The sequence below is a fragment of the Acinonyx jubatus genome, chromosome D1, assembly GCF_027475565.1.
Source record: "Acinonyx jubatus isolate Ajub_Pintada_27869175 chromosome D1, VMU_Ajub_asm_v1.0, whole genome shotgun sequence".
NCBI lineage: Eukaryota > Metazoa > Chordata > Mammalia > Carnivora > Felidae > Acinonyx > Acinonyx jubatus.
The window spans coordinates 11886100-11906662 of NC_069390.1; the positions used below are offsets into that span (position 1 = coordinate 11886100).

The following is a 20563-nucleotide window of genomic DNA, read 5'->3' on the forward strand; positions in this document are numbered from 1 at the left end:
GCTGTATGATGGAATGTGTGTATGTATCTGTTAGGTCCATTTGGTCTACTATGTAGCCCCAATCCAGTGTTTCCTTACTGATTGTCTGCCTGGATGATCTATCCATTGTTGAAAGTGGAGTACTGAAGTTCCCTACTATTACTGTACTGTTTTCTATCTCTCCCTTCAGATCTGTCAATATCTGCTTTATATATTTAAGTGCTCCATCATTTGGTACATAGACATTTACAATTGTTACATTATTTGAATACACTGACCCTTTTATCATTATGAATGACCTTTTTTCTTTCTTACTACAGTTTTTTTTACGTAAAGTCTATTTTGCCTGATTAAGTGTAGCTACTCCTACTTTCTTTTGGTTTACATTTGTATGGAATATCTTTCAACTTGAAGAAATTCCTTTTAACATTTCTTGTAAGGCTGCTCTAGTGACGACGAACTCTTCAGCTTTCGTCTGTCTGGTAAGACCTATCTCCGTTCAATTCTGAAGGAAACTTTCATGGGTAAAGAATTCTTGGCTGTCAGCTGTTTTTTCTTTTGGCACTTTGAATGTATCATTCCACTCCCTTCAAGTATGCAAGCTTTCTGCTGAAACTGCTTATAGTCTTATGAGGGTTTCTTTGTATGTAAAAAAAATTCCTTTTTTTAAACCTTTTTAAAAGTGTTTATTGATTTTTTGAGGCGGGGGAGAGGGAGAGAGATCAAGAGAGGGGCAGAGAGAGAGACGGAGGGAGACAGAGAATCCAAAGCAGGCTCTGTGCTGTCAGCTTGAATTCATGAACTGTGAGATCGTGACCTGAGCTGAAGTTGGACACTTAACCAATTGAGCCACAGGGGTGCCCCCAAAATCACTTTTCTTTTGTTGCTTTTAAGATTCTTTGTCTTTAGTTTTTATCAATTAAATTATAATGTGTCTTGGTGTGGGCCTCTTTGGATTAATATTTTTGGTCCCTTTTGGGTTTCTTGGATTTCAGTGTCTGTTTCTTTCCCCAGCTTTGGGAAGATTTTAGCCATTATTTTTTTGAACACATTTCTGCACCATTTTCTCTCTTTTTCCTTCTGGGACATCTATAATGGGTATATTGGTCCACTGTATTGTGTTCCATAAGTTTCTGAAGCTATTTTCACTCTTTTATTTTTTTTATTTTTGCTCCTCTGATTAGATGATTTTCATTGACCTGTCTTTGAGTTTGCTGATCCTTTTCCTCATCTGATCTAGTCTGCTGCTGAACCCCTCTATTGAATTTTCCAGTTTATTATGTTCTTCAGCTCAATGATTTATTTGCTACTTTTAAAATATTTTCTGTCTCGGGGCGCCTGGGTGGCTCAGTCTGTTAAGCCTCCGGCTTCAGCTCAGGTCACGATCTCGCGGTCCGTGAGTTGGAGCCCCGCGTCGGGTTCTGTGCTGACAGCTCAGAGCCTGGAGCCTGCTTCCGATTCTGTGTCTCCCTCTCTCTGCCCCTCCCCTGTTCATGCTCTGTCTCTCTCTGTCTCAAAAATAAATTTAAAAAAAAGTTTTAAAAAATTAAAAAAAAAATCTTCTGTCTCAAGGTGCCTGGGTGGCTCAGTAAGTTAAGCATTCAGCTCTTGGTTTTGGCTCAGGTCATGATCCCAGAGTTGTGGGATTGAGCCCCATGTCAGGCTCTGTGCAGACAGCATGGAGCCTGCCTGGGATTCTCTCTCTCTTTCTGCCCCTACCCCGCTCTCACTCTCTGTCTCAAAATAAATAAACATTATAAAAATAAAAATATCTTCTCTTTGTTGAAATGTTCACTTTGTTCATGCATTGCTCTCCTGACCTTGGTAAGCATCTTTATGACTGTTATTTGGAACTCTCTTTCAGAGAGTTACTTATCCCTGTTTCATTAAGATTGGTTTCTGGAGATTTATCTTGTTTGTGTGTGTGTGTGTGTGTGTGTGAGAGTTTGCTTATTTGTTTGGAACATGTTTTTCTGTTTATTTTCCTTGACTCTCTGTATTGGTTTTTATAGATTAGATAAAACAGCCACCTATCCCAGTCTTAACAGACTGGTCTCATATAGGAAATAAACTTTGTCAATAAGCTTGACCTGAGTATTTATTTTCCTCAAGCCTCTGTGTTTTTGTAAACCACTGCCTTTGCTCTTAGTGATTCCCAGGAGACTAGGGTGTCCAAGACCTGTTGGTATCCCAACAGCATGGGAATTGCACACATGCCTGTTTAGGCTCCCAGAGAACTATTAGCCAGCTCCTTCAGTTTCCAATGCAAGCTAATTTGAAGCCCAATCTCCAGACAGCACTTGGGCAAGTCAAAATATTAGATATGATGCAATCAGGAATAAACTGGGAGCCGGTTGTTTTTGTCTATGTATTCTGTGCTTAGCCAGAGAGGATAGCCTCTGGGAATGCATTTGTACCCATTTAGAGCCACCTCTCTTTTTTTAATGGTTTATTTTAGAGAGAGAAAGAGCATTGGGGGGCGGGCAGAGAGAGAGAGAAACAGAGAGAGACAGAATCTGAAGCAGGCTCCAGCTCTGAGCGGTCAGCACAGAGTCTGACACAGGCTCAGACTTGCAAACCACAAGATCATGAGTTGAAGTCAGACACTTGACTAACTGAGCCACCCAGGCGCCCCAAGCCACCTCTTTTTTTTTTTATTTCAAGTTTTTACTTAAATTCTAGTTAATTAACATAAATGGTAACATTGGTTTCAGGTGTAGAATTTAGTGATTCATCACTTACATGTAACACCCAGTGCTCATCACAAGTGTCCTCCTTAATACACATCACCCATTTGGCCCCTCCCTCACCCACTTCCCTCCATCAACCCTCAGTTTGTTCTCTATAGTTAAGTCTCTTATGATTAGCTTCCCTCTCTCTTTTTTCCCCTTCCCCTGTGTTCATCTGTTTTGTTTCTTAAATTCCACCTATGAGTGAAGTCATATGGTATTTGTCTTTCTCTGACTTATTTCACTTATCACAATACACTCTACCTTCATCCATATTATTGAAAATGTAGAGCCACCTCTTTATTTTGTGTGTTCCTGGAAGGATTCATTAATACTGAGCCTTGCCAGCTCCCAGAGCTAGGTGATTTAGAAGCCAGTCCCTCCCTGGCAGCCTTAGAAGACGAGGTGTTAGATTTGTAGACAAACTCTTTTTAGGGAGAAGCTGGACACTTAGCTTTATTAGTGGGGTTAACTGAGGAGAGAAGGCAAAGGATGTCTCCACTAGCTCTTTTAGGCTTCTGGGAAGATCCCAGTGAGCTCCCATATATGGGTTGATTAGAAGCCAGAACCTCAGGTAGCAGCTGGGAAAGTATGCAGTCAAAGCCTTCCAGGGAGACTGGGTGATGGGCATTTTGCCTGCTCCTTCTGTGCTGAGCCTGGAAGAGATAGCTACAAGAAATGCCCATGCACCCATTTTAAAAACTGCTTCTTTGTTTGATGCGGCCCTGTAAGATTCATGGATGCCAAGCCACAATGGCTCTCAGAGCGAGGTGATTCATGGGTCTATCCCTTGGGTGGCAGCTTTAAAAATGGGGCACTAGATGTGTGGTCCAAATCTTTCGCTTCTCAGGAAGAAACTGAGAGTTAGGGATTCCCTCCTGATTGTAAGGGGCTGTGCTGAGGGTAGGGTTTATTGCAAGTGTATCTCAGCCCTTCCTACCCATTTCAGTGTGGCTCTTTTTTAATTCACGTAATGTGTAGAGATTGCGTGGCCAGTTTCTGGATTTCTCAGAGGTAATTGCCCCCTCTGAATGTGTCCTTAGGAACACAGAAAGTCAAGAGCTTCCCATCCCACCATCTTGGTAACATCACTTGTGACCCCATGTAATTTAGGGACCAAAGTGAATTGATTCTTTGACCAGTAGCCCTTTGGTCTTTGTTTCACGATCATGTTAAGAGAGGAGTTAAGATGGCAGAGAAGTAGGGGAACCCTGGTCTTTCCTCATACCTCAAACACAGCTATATTGAGGCCAGTTCACTTGGAATACCCAGGAAATCAATCTGAGGGCTGACAGAAGGATCTCCACATTTGGGAGGAAGGATCTCACACATGGCAGGTGAAAGGAGCATGGAAGTGAATCTGGGGGAGGGAAAAACAGCAGTGCTGCAGAAGGGAGGGAACGCTTTCCCTGGAGACACAAAAGGGAGAGGAAGAGAGAGGGGTTGAGAGAATGGTGGGAGGTTTGCACAAGAGGAAAGCCTCTCCAGACCAAGGACTAGGGAGCCGGAGGTACTGAGTGTCGCAGGTATTTTGCAAACTTGTGGAGTTCAAAATCTGAGGTTTTGGAAGTGTGCAACTTTGGAGTGAAGCTGTGGCATGCACTTCTGGGGAGAAGAAGGGAACTGGCCCCAGAGTGCATAGCATGGCGTAGGGATCTCTTGGGTCGCAGTGGGAAAGAACATTCCCCTTCCTGGAGTACATTTGAAGAGGGTGTATTGCTTCCCCAAGGACAAAACACCCTGCAAGCTCCACCAAAGGCCTTTCATAGGCAGGGGACAGAAGCACACACAGAGGGCATGTTACCTGGTTACTGCTTATCATGGTGTTAGGCCACAGATTGTGTAGAGTGCCCAAGAGTGGGGTTGCTTTTCTAGGACAAAGAACATCAGACACAGCGGAAAGGCTCTCCTCCAGAGGAGGTGGGAGGGTCCATGCTATGCTGGGTCCTTTAAGATTTCAAGTTTGGAATCCCACCTGGGTGCCAAAGACAAAAAGGCAAGAGAGCTGTGGAGCAGGGCACACTGACTGCCCTCACTATTTTGTGAGGGCTTCCAGAACAGTGGGGGGTGTGAGATCCTCTGTCTGAGGTTGAGAAAGTGGAGGGGCACCATTTCCCCCATCCATGCCAACACGATGGGACTTCAGAAAGCAACACAGTAGCCCCCAGTGGAGGTAGGACCTGTGTGCACCAAACCCCACCTCTCTGTGCCTGGCAACTGCCTATTTATGGGGGCAGGACTGACTCTGAGTCAACACAGTGGGCGTCTCCTCTAGAAGACCAAAATAGGCATCACCCTGCAAACACCAAGTTGATTATCATAGAGTGCTTCAAAGTGTCACCTACAATTCTTGTAAAAATAGGACCAGGTTTACTTTTTTTTTCCCCCTTCTTTTTCTCCCTTTTAAATCAGGCTAATAGTCTGTTGTTTGTGTTTTCATTTCCTTCTCCCTCCTTCTCCCTCCCTCTCTCTCTCTCTCTCTTTCAGAATCAGGCTTCTTTTTTTCTTTTTCTATCATTTTTCCTTTTTTCCTTGGAATCAGGCTTATGGTTTTTTGTTTTTTTGTTTTTTTTTTTTAGGCTTATCGTTTTTTGATGTCTGCTTGGTTTTCTTTGTTCCTCTTCTTTTTCTCTTTCTTGTTTTGGTGTGTGGGGGGGAAATCAGGCTTTTTTTTTCCTTTTTTTTTCCAGGCTTATTTTAACAAACAAATCAAAGCACACCTAGTTAAAGATCCAAACACTCCCCACTGCAACAAGGAGGAGCCCTGCAGAAGACTGACTAGTGGGAAAAAGCAGCCAAAACACAACAGCAGAGTACACACAGCATACACCTGGGGTTGAGCCTCATGTTGGGTTCTGTGCTGATGGTGCAGAGCTTACTTAAGATTCTCTCTCTCCCTCTTGCTCTGCCCCTCCCCTGCTTGCATGCATGCTCTCTCTCTCTGTCTCTCAAAACAAATAAATAAACTTAAAAAAAATCACAGCCAGGGACTTGCTCAAAACAGATATAAGCAACATATCTGAAGAATAATTAATTTTTTTTAAATGTTTATTTATTTTGAGAGAGAGGGATAGAGCGAGCAGGGGAGGCGCAGAAAGAGAGAGAGACAGAATCCCAAGCAGGCTCTGCACCATCAGCGTGAGGCCCAATGTGGAGCTCAAACACATGACATGTGAGATAATGACCTGAGCCAAAATCAAGAGTCAGGTGCTTAACCAACAAAGCTACCCAGGTGCCCCTGAATAAGAATTTAGAGCAACAGTCATAAGACTACTGGCTGGGCTTCAAAAACAAAACAAAACAAAACAAAACAAATCAACAACAACAACAACAAACGGAGGCCCCAGAGAAACCCTCACTACAGAGATCAAGGACCAAAAATTAGTCAGGCTGAAATAAAAAATGCTATAAATGAGATGCAAAACTGACTGGATATAATCACAATGAGGATGGAGAAGCAGAGGGGAGAATAGGTGACATAAAAGATAAAATTATGGAAAATAATGGTGCTGAAGCTGAAAAGAAGAGGGAAAGAATACTATTAGATCATTACAGAACTCAGCAACTCCAAAAAGTGAAACAATATCCATATCCTAGGAATCCCAGAAGCACAGGAAAAGGGGGCAGAAGGATCATTTGAATAAATATTAGCTGAGAACTTGCCTAATCTGGGGAAGGAAACAGGCATTCAAGTCCAAAAGGCACAGAAAACTCCCCTCAAAATCAACAAAAACAGATCAATGCCACAACATATCACAGTGAAACTTGCAAAATACAAAGATAAAGAGAGAATTGTGAAAGCAGTTAGGGATAAAATGTCCTTAACCTACAAATGTAGACACATAAGGTTAGCAGCAGACCTGTCCACTGAAATTTGTCAGGCCAGAAAGGAGTGAGAAGAAACAGTCAATGTGCTGAATGGGAAAAATATGAAGCCAAGAATACTTGATCCAGCAAGGCTGTCATTCAGAATAGAAGGAGAGATAAAGAGTTTCCCAAACAAAAACGAAAGGAGTTTGTGGATACTAAATGAGCTCTGCAAGAAATTTAAGGAGGACTCCTTGAAGAAGAAAAAAAAAGCACGAGCAACAAAGACTAGAAAGGACCAGAGAACATGACTAAAAAAACCAACTTTACAGGCAACACAATGGTACTTAATTCAAATCTTTCAATAATCACTCTGAATGCAAATGGACTAAATGCTCCAATCAAAAGATATAGGGTATCAGAATGGATAAAAAAACAAGATCCATCTATATGCTGCCTACAAGAGACTCATTTTAGACCTAGAGATACCTGCAGATTGAAAGTTAAGGGTAAAAAAAGCACCTATCATGCTAATGGATATCAAAAGAAAGCCAGAATAGCCATTCTTATATCAGAAAACTAGATTTTAAACCAAAGACTGTAACAAAAGATGAAGAAGGGCATTATATCATAATTAAGGGGTCCATCCATCAAGAAGATGTAAATATTTATGCTCCCAACTTGGAAAAACCCAAATATATAACTCAATTGATAACAAACATAAAGAAACTCGTTGGTAATAATACAATAATAGTAGGGGACTTCAACATCTCACTTCCAACAATGGACAGATCATTGAAGCAGAAGATCAGGAAGGAAACCATGACTTTGAATGACACACTTGACCAGATGGACTGAACAGATATATTCAGAACATTTCATCCTAAAGCAGCAGAGTACACATTCTTCTCGAGTGTGCATGGAACATTCTCCAGAACAGATCATATACTGGGTCACAAATCAGCCCTCAACAAGTACAAAAAGATCAAGATCATACCTGCATATTTTCAGATCACAATGCTATGAAACTTGAAGTCAACCACAAGAAAAAATTTGGAAAGCCCTCAAATATATGGAGGTTAGAGAACATCATAATAAAGAATGAATGAGTTGACCAGGAAGTTAAAGAAGAAATTAAAAAATACATGGAAGCAAATGAAAATGAAAACATAACAGTCCAAACCCCTTGGGATGCAGCAAGCGCAGTCCTAAGAGAGAAGTATATTGCAATTCAGACCTATCTCAAGAGGCAAGAAAGGTCCCAAATATACAACCTGACCTTACAATTAAAAGAGCTAGAAAAGGAACAGCAAATAAAAACTAAAGCCAGCAGAAGAATTAAAGATTAGTAATAAAGAGGTGCCTGGGTGGCTCAGTTGGTTAAGCGTCCAACTATGGCTCAGGTCATGATCTCACGGTTTGTGGGTTCGAGCCCCGCGTCGGGCTCTGTGCTGACAGCTCAGAGCCTGGAGCCTGTTCTGGATTCTGTCTCCCTTTCTCTCTGCCCCTCCCCTGCTCACACTCTGTCTCTGTCTCTCTCAAAAATAAACATTAAAAAATTTTTTTTAAAGATTAGAGCAGAAATAAATGAAATAGAAACAACAACAATGACAACAACAACAGATCAACAAAACAAAGAGCCCATTCTTTGAAAGAATAAACAAAATTGGTAAGCACTTAGCAAGACTTATCAAAAGTAAAAAAGGACCCAAATAAATAAAATCACAAATGAAAGAGGAGAGATCACAACCAACACCACAGAAATACAAACAATTGTAAGAATACTATGAAAAATTTCATGCCAACAAACTGGGCAATCTGGAAGAAATGGACAAATTCCTAGAAACCCAAAAACTAACAAGACTGAAATAGGACTACATAGAAAATTTGAATAGATCCATAACCAGCAAGAAATTGAATCAGTATTCAAAAATCTCCTAACAAACAAGAGTCCTGGGCCAGATGCCTTCCTAGCAGAATTCTACCTAGCAGAATTCTACCCAGACATTTAAGAAAAGTTAATACCTATTCTTCTCAAATTGTTAAGAAAGAAAGAAAGAAGGAAGAAAGAGAGAGAGAGAGAGGAGAAAAACTTCCAAAGTCACTCTATGAGGCCAGCATTACCTTGATTCCAAAACCATACAAAGACCTCACTAAAGAGGAGAATTACAGGCCAATACCCTGATGAAGATGGATGCAAAAATTCTCAACAAGATATTAGCAAATAAAATCCAATAGTACATGAAATGAATTATTCACCATGATCAAGTGGGATTTATTCCTGGCTTGCAGGTCTGGTTCAATATTTGCAAATCAATCACTGTGATAACTACATTAATAAAAGGAAGGATAAGAACCATATGATCCTGTCAATAGATGCAAAAAAAGCATCTGACAAAATGCAGCATGCATTCTTGATAAAAAGCCTCAACAAAGTAGGGATAGAGGGAGCACACCTCAACATCATAAATGCCATATACAAAAGACCCACAGCTAATATCACCCTCAGTAGGGAAAAACTGAGAGCCTTTCCCCTACTGTCAGGAACAAGACAAGGATTTCCACTTTCACCATTACTATTTAACATAGTTTTGGAAGTCTTAACCTCAGCAATCAGACAACAAAAAGAAATAAAGGGCATACAAATCAGCAAGGAAGAAGTCAAACTTTCCTATTTGCAGACAACATAATACTCTATGTAGAAAACCCAAAAGACTCCACCAAAAAGCTGCTAGAATTGATACATGAATTCAGCAAAGTCGCAGGATACTAAAGTCAATGTGCAGAAATCTGTTGCATTTCTATGCACTAGTAATGAAGTAGCAGGAAAAGAAATCAAGGAATTAATCCCATTTGCAACGGCACCAAAAACAGTAAGACACCTAGGAATAAACCTAACTAAAGAGGTAAAAGAGCTGTACTCTGAAAACTATAGAACACTTTGAAAGAAACTGAAGAGGACACAAAGAAATGCAAAAGCATTCCTGGATTGGAAAAACAAACATTGTCAAAATGTCTATAATAGCCAAAGCAATCTACGCATTTAATGCAAACCCTGTCAAAATACCATCAGCATTTTTCACAGAGGCAGAACAAACAATCCTAAAACATTTATGGAACCACAAAAGGCCCCGAACAGCCAAAGCAATCCTGAAAAAGACAACAAAGCTAGAGGCACCATGAGTCTCCATTTCAAGCTGTATTACAAAGCTGTAGTCATCAAGACAGCATGGTATTGGCACAAAAACAGACACTCAGATCAATGGAACAAAACAGAAAACCCAGAGATGAACCCACAACTATATGGTCAACTAATCTTCAACAAAGCAGGAAAGAATATCCAATGGAAAAAAGACCATCTCTTCAGCAAATGATGTTGGGAAAACTGGATGGCGACATGCAGAAGAATGAGACAAAACAAATTCACAAATGGGTGAAACACAAAAACAAATTCAAAATGGGTGAAAACCCTAAATATGAGACAGAAAACCACCAAAATCCTAGAGGAGAACACAGGCAACAACCTCTTTGACCTCAGCCAGAGCAACTTCTTACTAGACACATGGCAGAAGGCAAGGGAAACAAAAGCAAACATGAACTACTGGGACTTCACCAAGATAAAAAGTTTCTACACAGTGAAGGAAACAATCAACAAGACTAAGAGGCAGCCTACAGAATGGGAAAGGTATTTGCAAACGACATATCTGATAAAGGGTTAGTATCTAAAATCTATGAAGAACTTATAAAACTCAACACCCAAAACAACAAACAAGCCAGTTAAGAAATGGGCAGGAGACATGAAGAGATGGTTTCCAAAGAAGACATCCAGATGGCTAACAGACACATTAAAAGATGCTCAACATCACTCATCATCAGGGAAATACAAAGCAAAACCATGATGAGATACCACCTCACACCTGTCAGAATGGCTAAAATTAATAACACAATAACAGCAGATGTTGGTGAGGATGCAAAGAAAGGGGAGCCCTCTAACACTATTGGTGGGAATGCAAACTGGTGCAGTCACTTTAGAGAACAGTATAGAGGTTCCTCAAAAAACTAAAAATAGAACTACCCTAGTATCCAGCAATTGCACTATTAGGTATTTACCCAAAGGATACAAAAATATGTATTTTAAGGGGTACATGCACCCCGATGTTTATAGCAGCATTATCAACAATAGATAAACTATGGAGAGAGTCCAAATGTCCATCAACTGATGAATGAATAAAATACACACACACACACACACACACACACACACACACACACACACACACACATGTTGGAATATTACTCAGCCATCAAAAAGAATGAACTCTTGCCACTTGCAACAATGTGGATGGAGCTAGAATGTATTATGATAAGCAAAGTAAGTCAATCAGAGAAAGACAAATACTATATGATTTCACTCATATGTGGAATTGAAGAAATGAAACAAATGAACATAGGGGAAGGAGGCTAGAGAAGAGAGGGAAGCAAACCACAAGAGACTCTTAATGATACAGAACAAACTGAGGGTTGCTGGAGGGAGATAGGTGGGAGATGGGCTAGATGGGTGATTGGTACTAATGAGGGAACTTGTTAGAATGAGCACTGGGTGTTGTATGTAAGTGATGAATCATTGAGTTCTACTCCTGAAACCAAATTTGTACTGTATATTAACTAAGATTTAAAAAATCATGTTAACGCATTAGGCACATGAATACTTGACACTAAGTGCATATGATCTGGGGAGTTCTTAGGAGAAAGACTGACTAGTGGTAGCATTTTTCCTCATAGAAACCCCAAGAAAGTGAGAACAGTGTTATCTTTCTTGAAATGGGTCAATTTCTACCCCTATAATCACCCTGCCATAAACAAATTTTGTGTTTGATTGTAGAAGTTAAACTAGAGGGTCCATCAGTTGGAAGACATTGAGAGGAGATAGTGGGGGCACCCACTCTATTTCCTACTCTTCCTTCTTTCCTTTATTCTTTTCTTACCTCTTAAAAAAATTATTTTCCTTGGGGAAAATTCCAGAATGGGATGTAGTGATGTCCAAACGAGCAAAGATTCTCCTGCCTTTTCATATGAACTTCTCATGCTCCTTCTCCATGCTGGTAGCACAAAACATGTGTTAAACCCTCCACAATTTTCTCATTTTAACAACAGCAATATATATTAACTGATCACCTACTATGTGTCAGGGACTGTTCTAGGAATTTGGTCAAATATTGAATAAAACACAGATCCCTTGGTGAGCCTACATTTCAATGATTACTTATTAATATAAAATAAAGCACACCCATAATGCTAGAAACACTATGGGGTAGGGCAGTATAGTGCATTCTCATATATACGGTGGAGCTGTACTCTCTGAATGAAAATCCCAGATATGCTTTTTGTCAGCTCTGTAAAGTGGAGAAAATGATTTGACCTCTCTGTGCCACAGAATCCTTATCTCTAAAATGAGGGAAAATGACAGTTCCCAAACTACAGATTTATTTCAAGAATCAAATGAATGAGAAAATCTAAATGAACAACTTGGAAAAATATTTGGCACATATTAAGCATTCCAAAAATATTAGTTGTAATTTTTGGTATTAAGTACCAGGAACAGGTACAATCTGGACTAAAGATTATTATTACATGGGAGGGGGCAGGGAATGGTTAGCAAATTGGGTGGGACTGAGCTATAAGGTTTCCAGAGTATAATTTACAAATTGGATTCATAATAATTGGGTACAATCTAGCATCTACCCCTTATATATGTGCAGTGGTTCTTGTATCAAAAATTTCAGTGGCAGAAAAAGGAAATATACATTTCTATTGGTGAGAGTCCCAATATGGACATCAGTTGAAACCCTTCCATTGGATTACCTGGTAGGCAGATACAAATTACCCTTTTCACATTCCCCATTAAACATGCTGACTATAGAAAGCAGAAATGGTTTATAGTAAGGGAAACAATATTTCCACTAAATACCTGTACATGCGTAATGCATTGTATTCGATAATTCTTTATTTAATAAAACATTTATATATGCTTACCATGTACCAGGAGCTTGTCTAAACAATTACTGTCTAAGCCATTATAATTATTATGTATATCTAAATTAAGAAAATATATGGTCTCATTTCTGCTTTTAAGTTAGGTTTAGAAAGCTGTAAAAAAGCACTGATCCCACACTAATGATCAGAAAAGGCTGGATAAACTACAACTCACACATTTTCCTGGAACTCATTAAGGACCTGCAGGCACAGGGCAACCCATGAGCCTGGATGGGAACTTCTTCAGCAAAAAGGGACACATGGATTGGGTCACTTGTGGCAGAGCAGGGCGGGGGGAGAACTTAATATTCCTCTAAACCCTACAGAGTAAGTGCCATTATTTACTCCTCTTTCTAGACAGAAGAACAGAGGCATGGAAAGAGGAAATAATTTGTCCAAGGTCACACAGTAGGTATGTGGGGTCAGTCAAGATCTCAACCATGTTAGTTTGGCCCCATCGTCCTCCCTCTGAGCTACTATGCAATGCTGCTTCTATCATCATCGTCTGGGCTTGCACCCAGCACCCAGAGGAAAACACATAAATACACTGAGGGCCAGTGCTCCTGAATCTTTCTCCTTGTATCCGGTCCCAAAGTACGTGAGAAGATTTATATGTATTATTTCATATAACAGAGCAAGGATAACCACCACAGAATCAAGGAAGAGCATGAAAAATTCTTGGTTACCTAATACAACAACACTTTTGGCAGCTGGGGAACCAACCTAGCGAGATTAAGAGACTAGTTTAAGATACAAGGGTGGTAGAGACCCAAATCTTGACTGACTGTTAGTGCTGAAGGAGATAGAGGTCTATAGAGGAGATAGAGGTTTTCTGGGACTGGGGCACAGGGGACACTACTCTTTTGTAATAGTCAGCCTTTATGAGACTCTACAGGGACCCAGGGGTCCACTCTGCTGACTGTCCAGGGACAGAGCAGCTTCAGTGGCCTTTGGCTTTGGAGAAAGAATAAGTAATGATTATAATGACTTCAACACCAGGAGATAAAATTGAGAATTATTATTCTAGGAATCAAGGCTCCTAGAAAGGACAGGGAGAAATATGTGCTCTGCTGGCCCATGGACTGAAGAAGCACACAGGATTTTTCTACTTTTTCTCTAGACACTAGCCACCCCTGTCTCTGCTCCTCTGATGGGAATGACCCTTCTTTCTTTCATAATGAAATCAACTACTTATGGTGAAGAAGGACGAGGGTGATGAAGGCAAGGACCAGACAGTGTCAAACTTCCCTCCTTGGTAGTTTCACACAGAGGAGCTGTGGCTCAAAATATCTTTTCTATGAATCCTCCTTCCTTTCCTGAGAATGGTAGAGCAAATGCTAATGTGGAGTAGTGGATACTTCAGAGTGAGAAGGCTCTGGGTTTAAATTCCATCTAATTCAGGCACACTGAGCCTCCGTGTCCTCCTCCATAATAGTGAGACTAAGAAGTGTGTACGCTGAATCATTGGGATGTTTAACTGCAGCCTCACAATAGGCAGGAAAGAGGGCACAGCTTATCGTTAAAAAAAAAGGAGGATCCTAAAGGCTTTAGTCACTCCACGAAAATATTTTCTGTTCTGCATATGTGTAAGGAAAGAGACCAGATTCTGCAAATCACACCTTATCCCTATCTTTCCTATTGCCTTGCTCTGATTGCATTTTGTTAAGAATGGGAAGGGGAGGTAGACAGTATGGTTTATGCAACATGACCCCCCTTCTGACACCTGGCCTGTTGGGTTCACACAGCTTTGGATTCCAGAGTCATGGCCAGGCTGGTGGGAGCAAAGAGCAACCTGGTGTTTTGCAAAGAGAAGCTCAGGTGACACACTCCCAGCCCCTGAATTTGCATAAAGAGCTCCCACAACATGAGTCCCAGAGAGGAAGATTGGATTTCACAAGAGCTGACACCTAGAATTGTTTGCTTATGTGCAAGGTCCACATTTTGAGCCTCAGCTCAGCAATCTCTGGAGGAGACAGACCTAAATTCAGTCTGAGAGATCTTGCCGAACTGACACCATCAGAGGGAAATTTCATAGCCTGGAAGTCTGCTCTTCATTTGTTCCTGGGGACACCTGCAAATATTGGTGTGGAGACAGCTTTCCAGGTGGGGGCTCATACCAAAAAAAAAAAAAAAAAAAAAAAGATAGTCATTGCTTTGTGACATCATCTCCACTTACATGAGACAAATCAAAATGCCCATATTGTGTTACATCAGAATATGATGGCAAACATACTTAAGGGAAAGAAATAACTTTAACTTAAGAAACCTATATCTAGCACTTACTCTGTGAAGGCTAACTTGCTAGGTACTATGAAAAGTTCTTACAGGTCTCTGATTTGAACTAATAAATGAATGAGGAGAGATTTGGATGCTTTCTGGAAGCGGCGGGGTGGGGGTGAATGGAGTCTTTAATGTGTGGAGACACTGCACATATTACCATATTTAATCCTTCTGGTTGTATTACCAAGTAGGCAGTTTTGTTCCCTGCCTGTGATTCCTAAGAAGGTTGCCGTACTTAAAGTTAGAAAAGAAATAAGTAGATGAATACAAACGAACCTCGTCTGATCAAGCTTCACCTTGTTATGCTTTGCAGATAGTGTGTTTTTTCAAACTGGAGATTTGTGGTGACCCTGCATCAAGCAAGTCTATTGGTACCATTTTCCAATAGCATTGCTTCTTTTGTGTCTCTAGGTCACAGTTTGCTAATTCTCACCAATATTTCAAACTTTTCCGTTATTATTATATTTGTTGCATTGCTCTGTGATCAGTGATCTTTGGTGTTACATTTCTAATTGTTTGGGAGGTGCCACCAACTGTGTGCCTATAAGATGACAAACTTCATCAATAAATGCTGTGTGTGTTCTGACGGCCCTTAAATTGTCTCTCTCCTCCTCCTTGGGCCTCCCTATTTCCTGAGACAAACAATATTGAAATTAGGACAAGAAATCACCCAACAATGGCCTCTAAGGGTCAAAGATAAAGGAAGAGTCACATGTCTTTCACTGTGAATCAAAAGCTAGAAAAGATTAAGCTTAGTGAAGAAGGCTTACCGAAAGCCAAGACAGGACAAAAGCGAAGCCTCTTCCACCAAAGAGTTAGCCAAGTCGTAAATGCAAAGAAAAGTTCTTGAAGGAAATAAAAAATGCTACTCAGTGAACACATGAATAATAAGAAAGCAAAACACCCTTATTGCTGATATGAAGAAAGTTTTAGTTATCTGGGTAGACAATCAAATCAGCCAAAATATTTCCTTATGTCAAAACCTAATGCAGAGCAAGGCCCTGGGTCTCTTCAATTCTATGAAGGCTGAGAGAGTTAAAGCTGCAGAAGAAAAGTCTGAAGCTAGCAGAGGTTGGTTCATGAGGTTTAAGGAAAGATGTCTTCACAACATCAAAGTGTAATGGGAAGCAGCAAGTGCTGATACAGAAGCTGCAGCAAGTTATCCACAAGATCTAGCCAAGATATTAATGAAGGCAGCTACCCTAAACATCAGATTTTCAATGTAGATGAAATAGCCTTCTGTTGGCATAAGATGCCCTCCTGGGACTTTCCTAGCTACAGAGAAGAAGTCAATGCCTGGCTTCAAAGTTTCAAAGGATGGGTCGTCTGTCTTTTTAGGGGCTAATACAACTGGTGACTTTAATTTTTTTTAACGTTTATTTATTTTTGAGACAGAGAGAGACAGAGCATGAACGCGGGAGGGTCAGAGAGAGGAAGACACAGAATCTGAAACAGGCTCCAGGCTCCAAGCTGTCAGCACAGAGCCCAACACAGGGTTCAAACTCACAGACCACAAGATCATGACCTGAGCCAAAGTCGGATGCTTAACTGACTGAGCCACCCAGTTGCCCCACAACTTGTGACTTTAAATTAAAACCCATGCTCATTTACATTCTGAAAATCCTAGGGCCCTTAAGAATTATGGTAAACTTATTCTGCCTGTGCTCTAGAAATGGCACAAAACAGCCTGGATTACAGCACATCTGTGCACAGTTTGCTGAATATTTTAAGTCACTGTTCAGACCTACTGCTCAGAAAGGAAGATTCTTTTCAAAATATGACTTCTCACAGACAATGCACCCACTCCCCCAAGAGCTCTGATGGACATGTGCAATGAGATTAAAGTTATTTTCATGCCTGCTAACACAACATCCATTCTGAAGCCCATAAGTCAGGGACTAATTTTGACTTTCAAGTCTCATTCTTGTTATTTAAGATATAAATTTCATAAGGCTATAGCTTCCACATAAGGCTACAGTGATTCCTCTGATGGATCCTAGCAAAGTAAATTGAAAACCTTCTGGAAAAAATTCACCATTCTGGACGCCACTAAGAATATTCGTGATTCATGGGAAGCGGTCAAAATATCAACGTTAATAGGAATTCAGAAGAAGTTGCTTCCAATCCTCATGGATGACTTTGAGAGAGGTTCAAGACTTCAGTGGAGGAAGTAGCTGCAGATGTAGTGGAAAGAGCAAGAGAACTAGAATCAGAACTAGAGCCTGAAGATGGGACTGAACTGCTGCAGTCTCATAATAAAACTTCAATGGATAAAGAACTGCTTCTATGGATGAACAAAGACAGTGGTTTCTTGAGCTGGAATCTACTATTGATGAAGATGTTGTGAAGACTGTTGAAATGACAACAAAGAGTCTACACTATTATATAAACTTAATTGCTGAAACAGAGGCAGGGTTTGAGGGATTGACTCCAATTTTGAAAGAAGTTCAGGGACATGTGAGTGGCTCAGTGGGTTAAGCATCCGATTCTTGATTTCAGCTCAGGTCATGATCTCATGGTTCAGGAGATTGAGCCCCACATCAAGCTCCTCGCTGACAGTGCAGAGCCTGCTCAGGATTCTCTTTCTCCCTCTCTCTCTCTGTCCCTCATCTGCTCACATGCATGCATGCACACTCTCTTTCTCGGTCTCTCTCCCTCAAAATAAATAAATAAACTTAAAAAAATAAATAAAGAAGCTCTACTGTGGGTAAATGCCATCAAACAGCATCACATGCTACAGAAATCATTCACAAAACAAGAGGTCAATCGATGTGGTAAAGTTCACGGTTGTCTTTTTTTAAGAAATTGCCACAGTCACTCAACCTTCAGCAACCGCCACTCTGATCAGTCAGCAGCCATCAATGTCAAGGCAAAAAAAAGATTATGACTCACTGAAAGCTGAGATAATGGTTAGCATTTTAAAATTAAGGTTATGTACATAGGTTTTTTTTTTTTGCAGCATAATGCTATTTCACATTTATCACATAATGCCATTTCATCATTTTGTTTTCTTCAAATGATTGACAGGGACTTGGAAGGAGACAGAGGACACACACATAGAAAAATCAGGAACATTTGACGATCTACACATTACCCAACATGTTAAAGCAACCAAAACAGTGAAATCTTTGTAACCTAGATATGTTTTTCCATAGAAACAAACTAATATTGGTTCCACTTTTGCAAAACCAAATCTTTCATGACCACCCTGAAAAACTAGTAGTCCTGAGGAGCTAAGCTGAAAAGGAGAAGTCTCTGAGTCCTAGGAAGTCAAAGCGAACAGTGAACAATCCAGTAGGAACAAATGCCTCAGAGCTAAATATTTAAATAAGTGTCAATAACTTTTTTTTAAATTTAAATTTTAGTTAACATACAGTGCAATATTGGTTTCAGGGGTAGAATTCAATGATTCATCACTTACATACAACACCCAATGTTCATCATGACAAGTGCCCTCCTTAATACCCCTCACTCATCTAACCCATCCCACCAACCTCCCTCCATCAACCCTCAGTTTGTTCTCTATTGTTAAGAGTCTCTTGTGGTTTCTTTCCCTCTCTTCTTCCCCTCCCTTCCCATATGTTCATCTGTTTTGTTTCTTAAATTCTACATATGAGTGAAATCATATGGTATTGTCTTTCTCTGACCTATTTTGCTTAGCATAATACACTGTAGCTCCATCTACATCATTACAAATAACAAGATTTCATTCTTCTTGATGGCTGTGTAATATTCCAGTGTGTGTGTTTCTGTGTATCTGTGTGTGTGTGTGTGTATGTGTGTGTGTGTGTGTGTGTGTGTACCACATCTTTATTCGTTCAGCAGTCAATACACATATGCGCCCTCTCCATAGTTTGGCTATTGTTGATAATGCTGCTATAAACATTATCAATAACTTCTAGTCAAAGGCCATGTAGAACACACCTGTAACCCAGCAAAGTTGGGATTTATTATCTGTTGCAACAAAAGGGAGAGCACACCATAAGGAAGGAAATGTGGTACACCTCAGTAACAGTGTCAGGAGGGACTTGACACATGATTTGGGGAAAGATTCAAGGAAGCATGGATTTGCTCTGCCTTGAATATTGTCAGAAAACACTGCAATTGTATGGAAGACTTTTGTCCATGAAGCAGGAAGAAAGATTAGGAGTAAAGAAGTGGCAGCCACTTGTTACCTGGGGAGAGTATTTGGCTGTTTTTGCAGATAAGACTACCTTCTTGTTTTGTCCATGCTCAAACATGGTTGTGGAATGATCTCGTTTTTGTCCCCTTCCATCAAGGCCATTGAATGACCTTGCCAGGTTCTGCTGTTCTGTGAAAATGTTATGTTTTGGGTGCTGCTTTTTTTCTTTCTCAAATTCATAAAACACCCTAAATGGAATGGGGATCTATTTTTAGATAAATGACCTGGGGAGCAGAAAGTAGCAGAGGGACAAGTAAGTATAGACAAGAGTGACTTTCTTCTAATGTCTACATTTAGAAATTTACAACTACTGAGTCTATCAAGAAGTAATCTTGACTGTTTAAAAATAATCAGCACCATTTATTGAAAAGAATATCCTATCTCCCATTTGTCTGGATATTTTTGTAGCAAATCAATTGACCACAAATGTCTATCAATTTCTCTATTCTGTTTCATTGGTTTGTCTATCTTTATTCCAAGACCACTCCATGATGATTACCGTAGCTCTTTAGTAAGCCTTGATATCATGTAAAATTTAGAATCTGTGATTTCTACAAATAAAACTTGAAATGTTTTATGGCTAATTTGAAACTGTAGATCAATTTGGGGGATAAATGGTGACATACTAGCAATAATAAGTCTTCTGATCCTTCTTGTTTTTTGCTCCATGCATCATTGTTGATAGTTTCAATTGCTGCATCTTCAACCTCACTGATCTTTTCTTTTGGAATGTCTAATCTAGTGCTAATCACATCCACTGTATTTTTTATTTTAAATGCTGTATATATTCATTTCTATAAGTTCAATATGCATCTTTTGTAGCTTCCATTTCTCTTATCATGATGTGTCCCTCTATCTTCTTAAACATGAAGAGCAGCATTATTATAGCTTTTTAATGGCTTTGCCTGCTTGTTGCAATATATCTGCATCTACTCATTTTTATTTATTCAGGTAAAGAGAAACCTTATTTGCAAATGTTGCAAGAAGGTGAGAGAAGGACTATTGCATCATGGAGAAGCACTGTTGCAACAGAAAAAAACATTTTGATTGTAGGTCTGAGAGTGTCTCCTCTGGGCCTGTCTTTACTGATTTGTGTTTGTCTTCTGCTTCTGAATCATATTTTACTGCTTCTTTCCATCGTATCAGTTTTTATTGGAGGTGAGACAATGTGAATTATATACTGTTAGTTGATAGATTTTGTTGTACTTGCATTTTTAAGTACGTTTTGTTCTGGTGCACAATTAAGTTATTGGAATCAGATGGATCATTTCAAGACTTTCTTTTAATCAGTGCAGGGTGAATTTAGAACAGACAAGTCTGAATTTAACCCCCTTGTTGAGCTTCTTACTCAATGCCCTTATGCTACAAGGTCTTTTCACTTCAGTGTGTCAGAACATAAATTATTCCCAGACTTGTGTCAGCTATAAGAATTTTTCCACCTGATCTTTTCCAGTGGTTCTCTCCCTAGGCCAAAGCCCAAGGTAGTTTCCCCTTATACAGTTCAGTGATGAGCCAAAGACTCTAGGAGACTGCTCTTTCCCAAAGATCTCCA

At 40.0% G+C, this 20563-nt stretch overlaps 1 protein-coding gene and 1 long non-coding RNA gene across 6 annotated transcripts in view; one reads left to right on the plus strand and one right to left on the minus strand.

The window, feature by feature from the left end:
* Positions 1 to 20563, plus strand: part of GLYAT (glycine-N-acyltransferase) — a 60400-nt gene that overhangs the window by 24962 nt on the left and 14875 nt on the right. Inside the window, exon 1 of one of the 5 annotated variants that reach the window (XM_015085001.3) lies at positions 12217 to 14651. The exons of 3 other annotated variants lie outside the window; for them this stretch is intronic. In XM_015085001.3, coding sequence (XP_014940487.1) covers positions 14472 to 14651 — 180 coding nt within the window. In that variant the 5' untranslated portion in view covers positions 12217 to 14471. Of the gene's footprint in view, positions 1 to 12216; positions 14652 to 20563 lie in introns of those variants that run through there. One more of the 5 variants, XM_053203141.1, reaches the window with a different exon arrangement.
* LOC113595399 (uncharacterized) overlaps positions 1 to 20563 on the minus strand; it is a 49705-nt gene that overhangs the window by 12621 nt on the left and 16521 nt on the right. The window contains exon 2 of the long non-coding RNA XR_003415899.2: positions 11501 to 11614. This is a non-coding gene — a long non-coding RNA (uncharacterized LOC113595399). The remainder of the gene's footprint in view (positions 1 to 11500; positions 11615 to 20563) is intronic.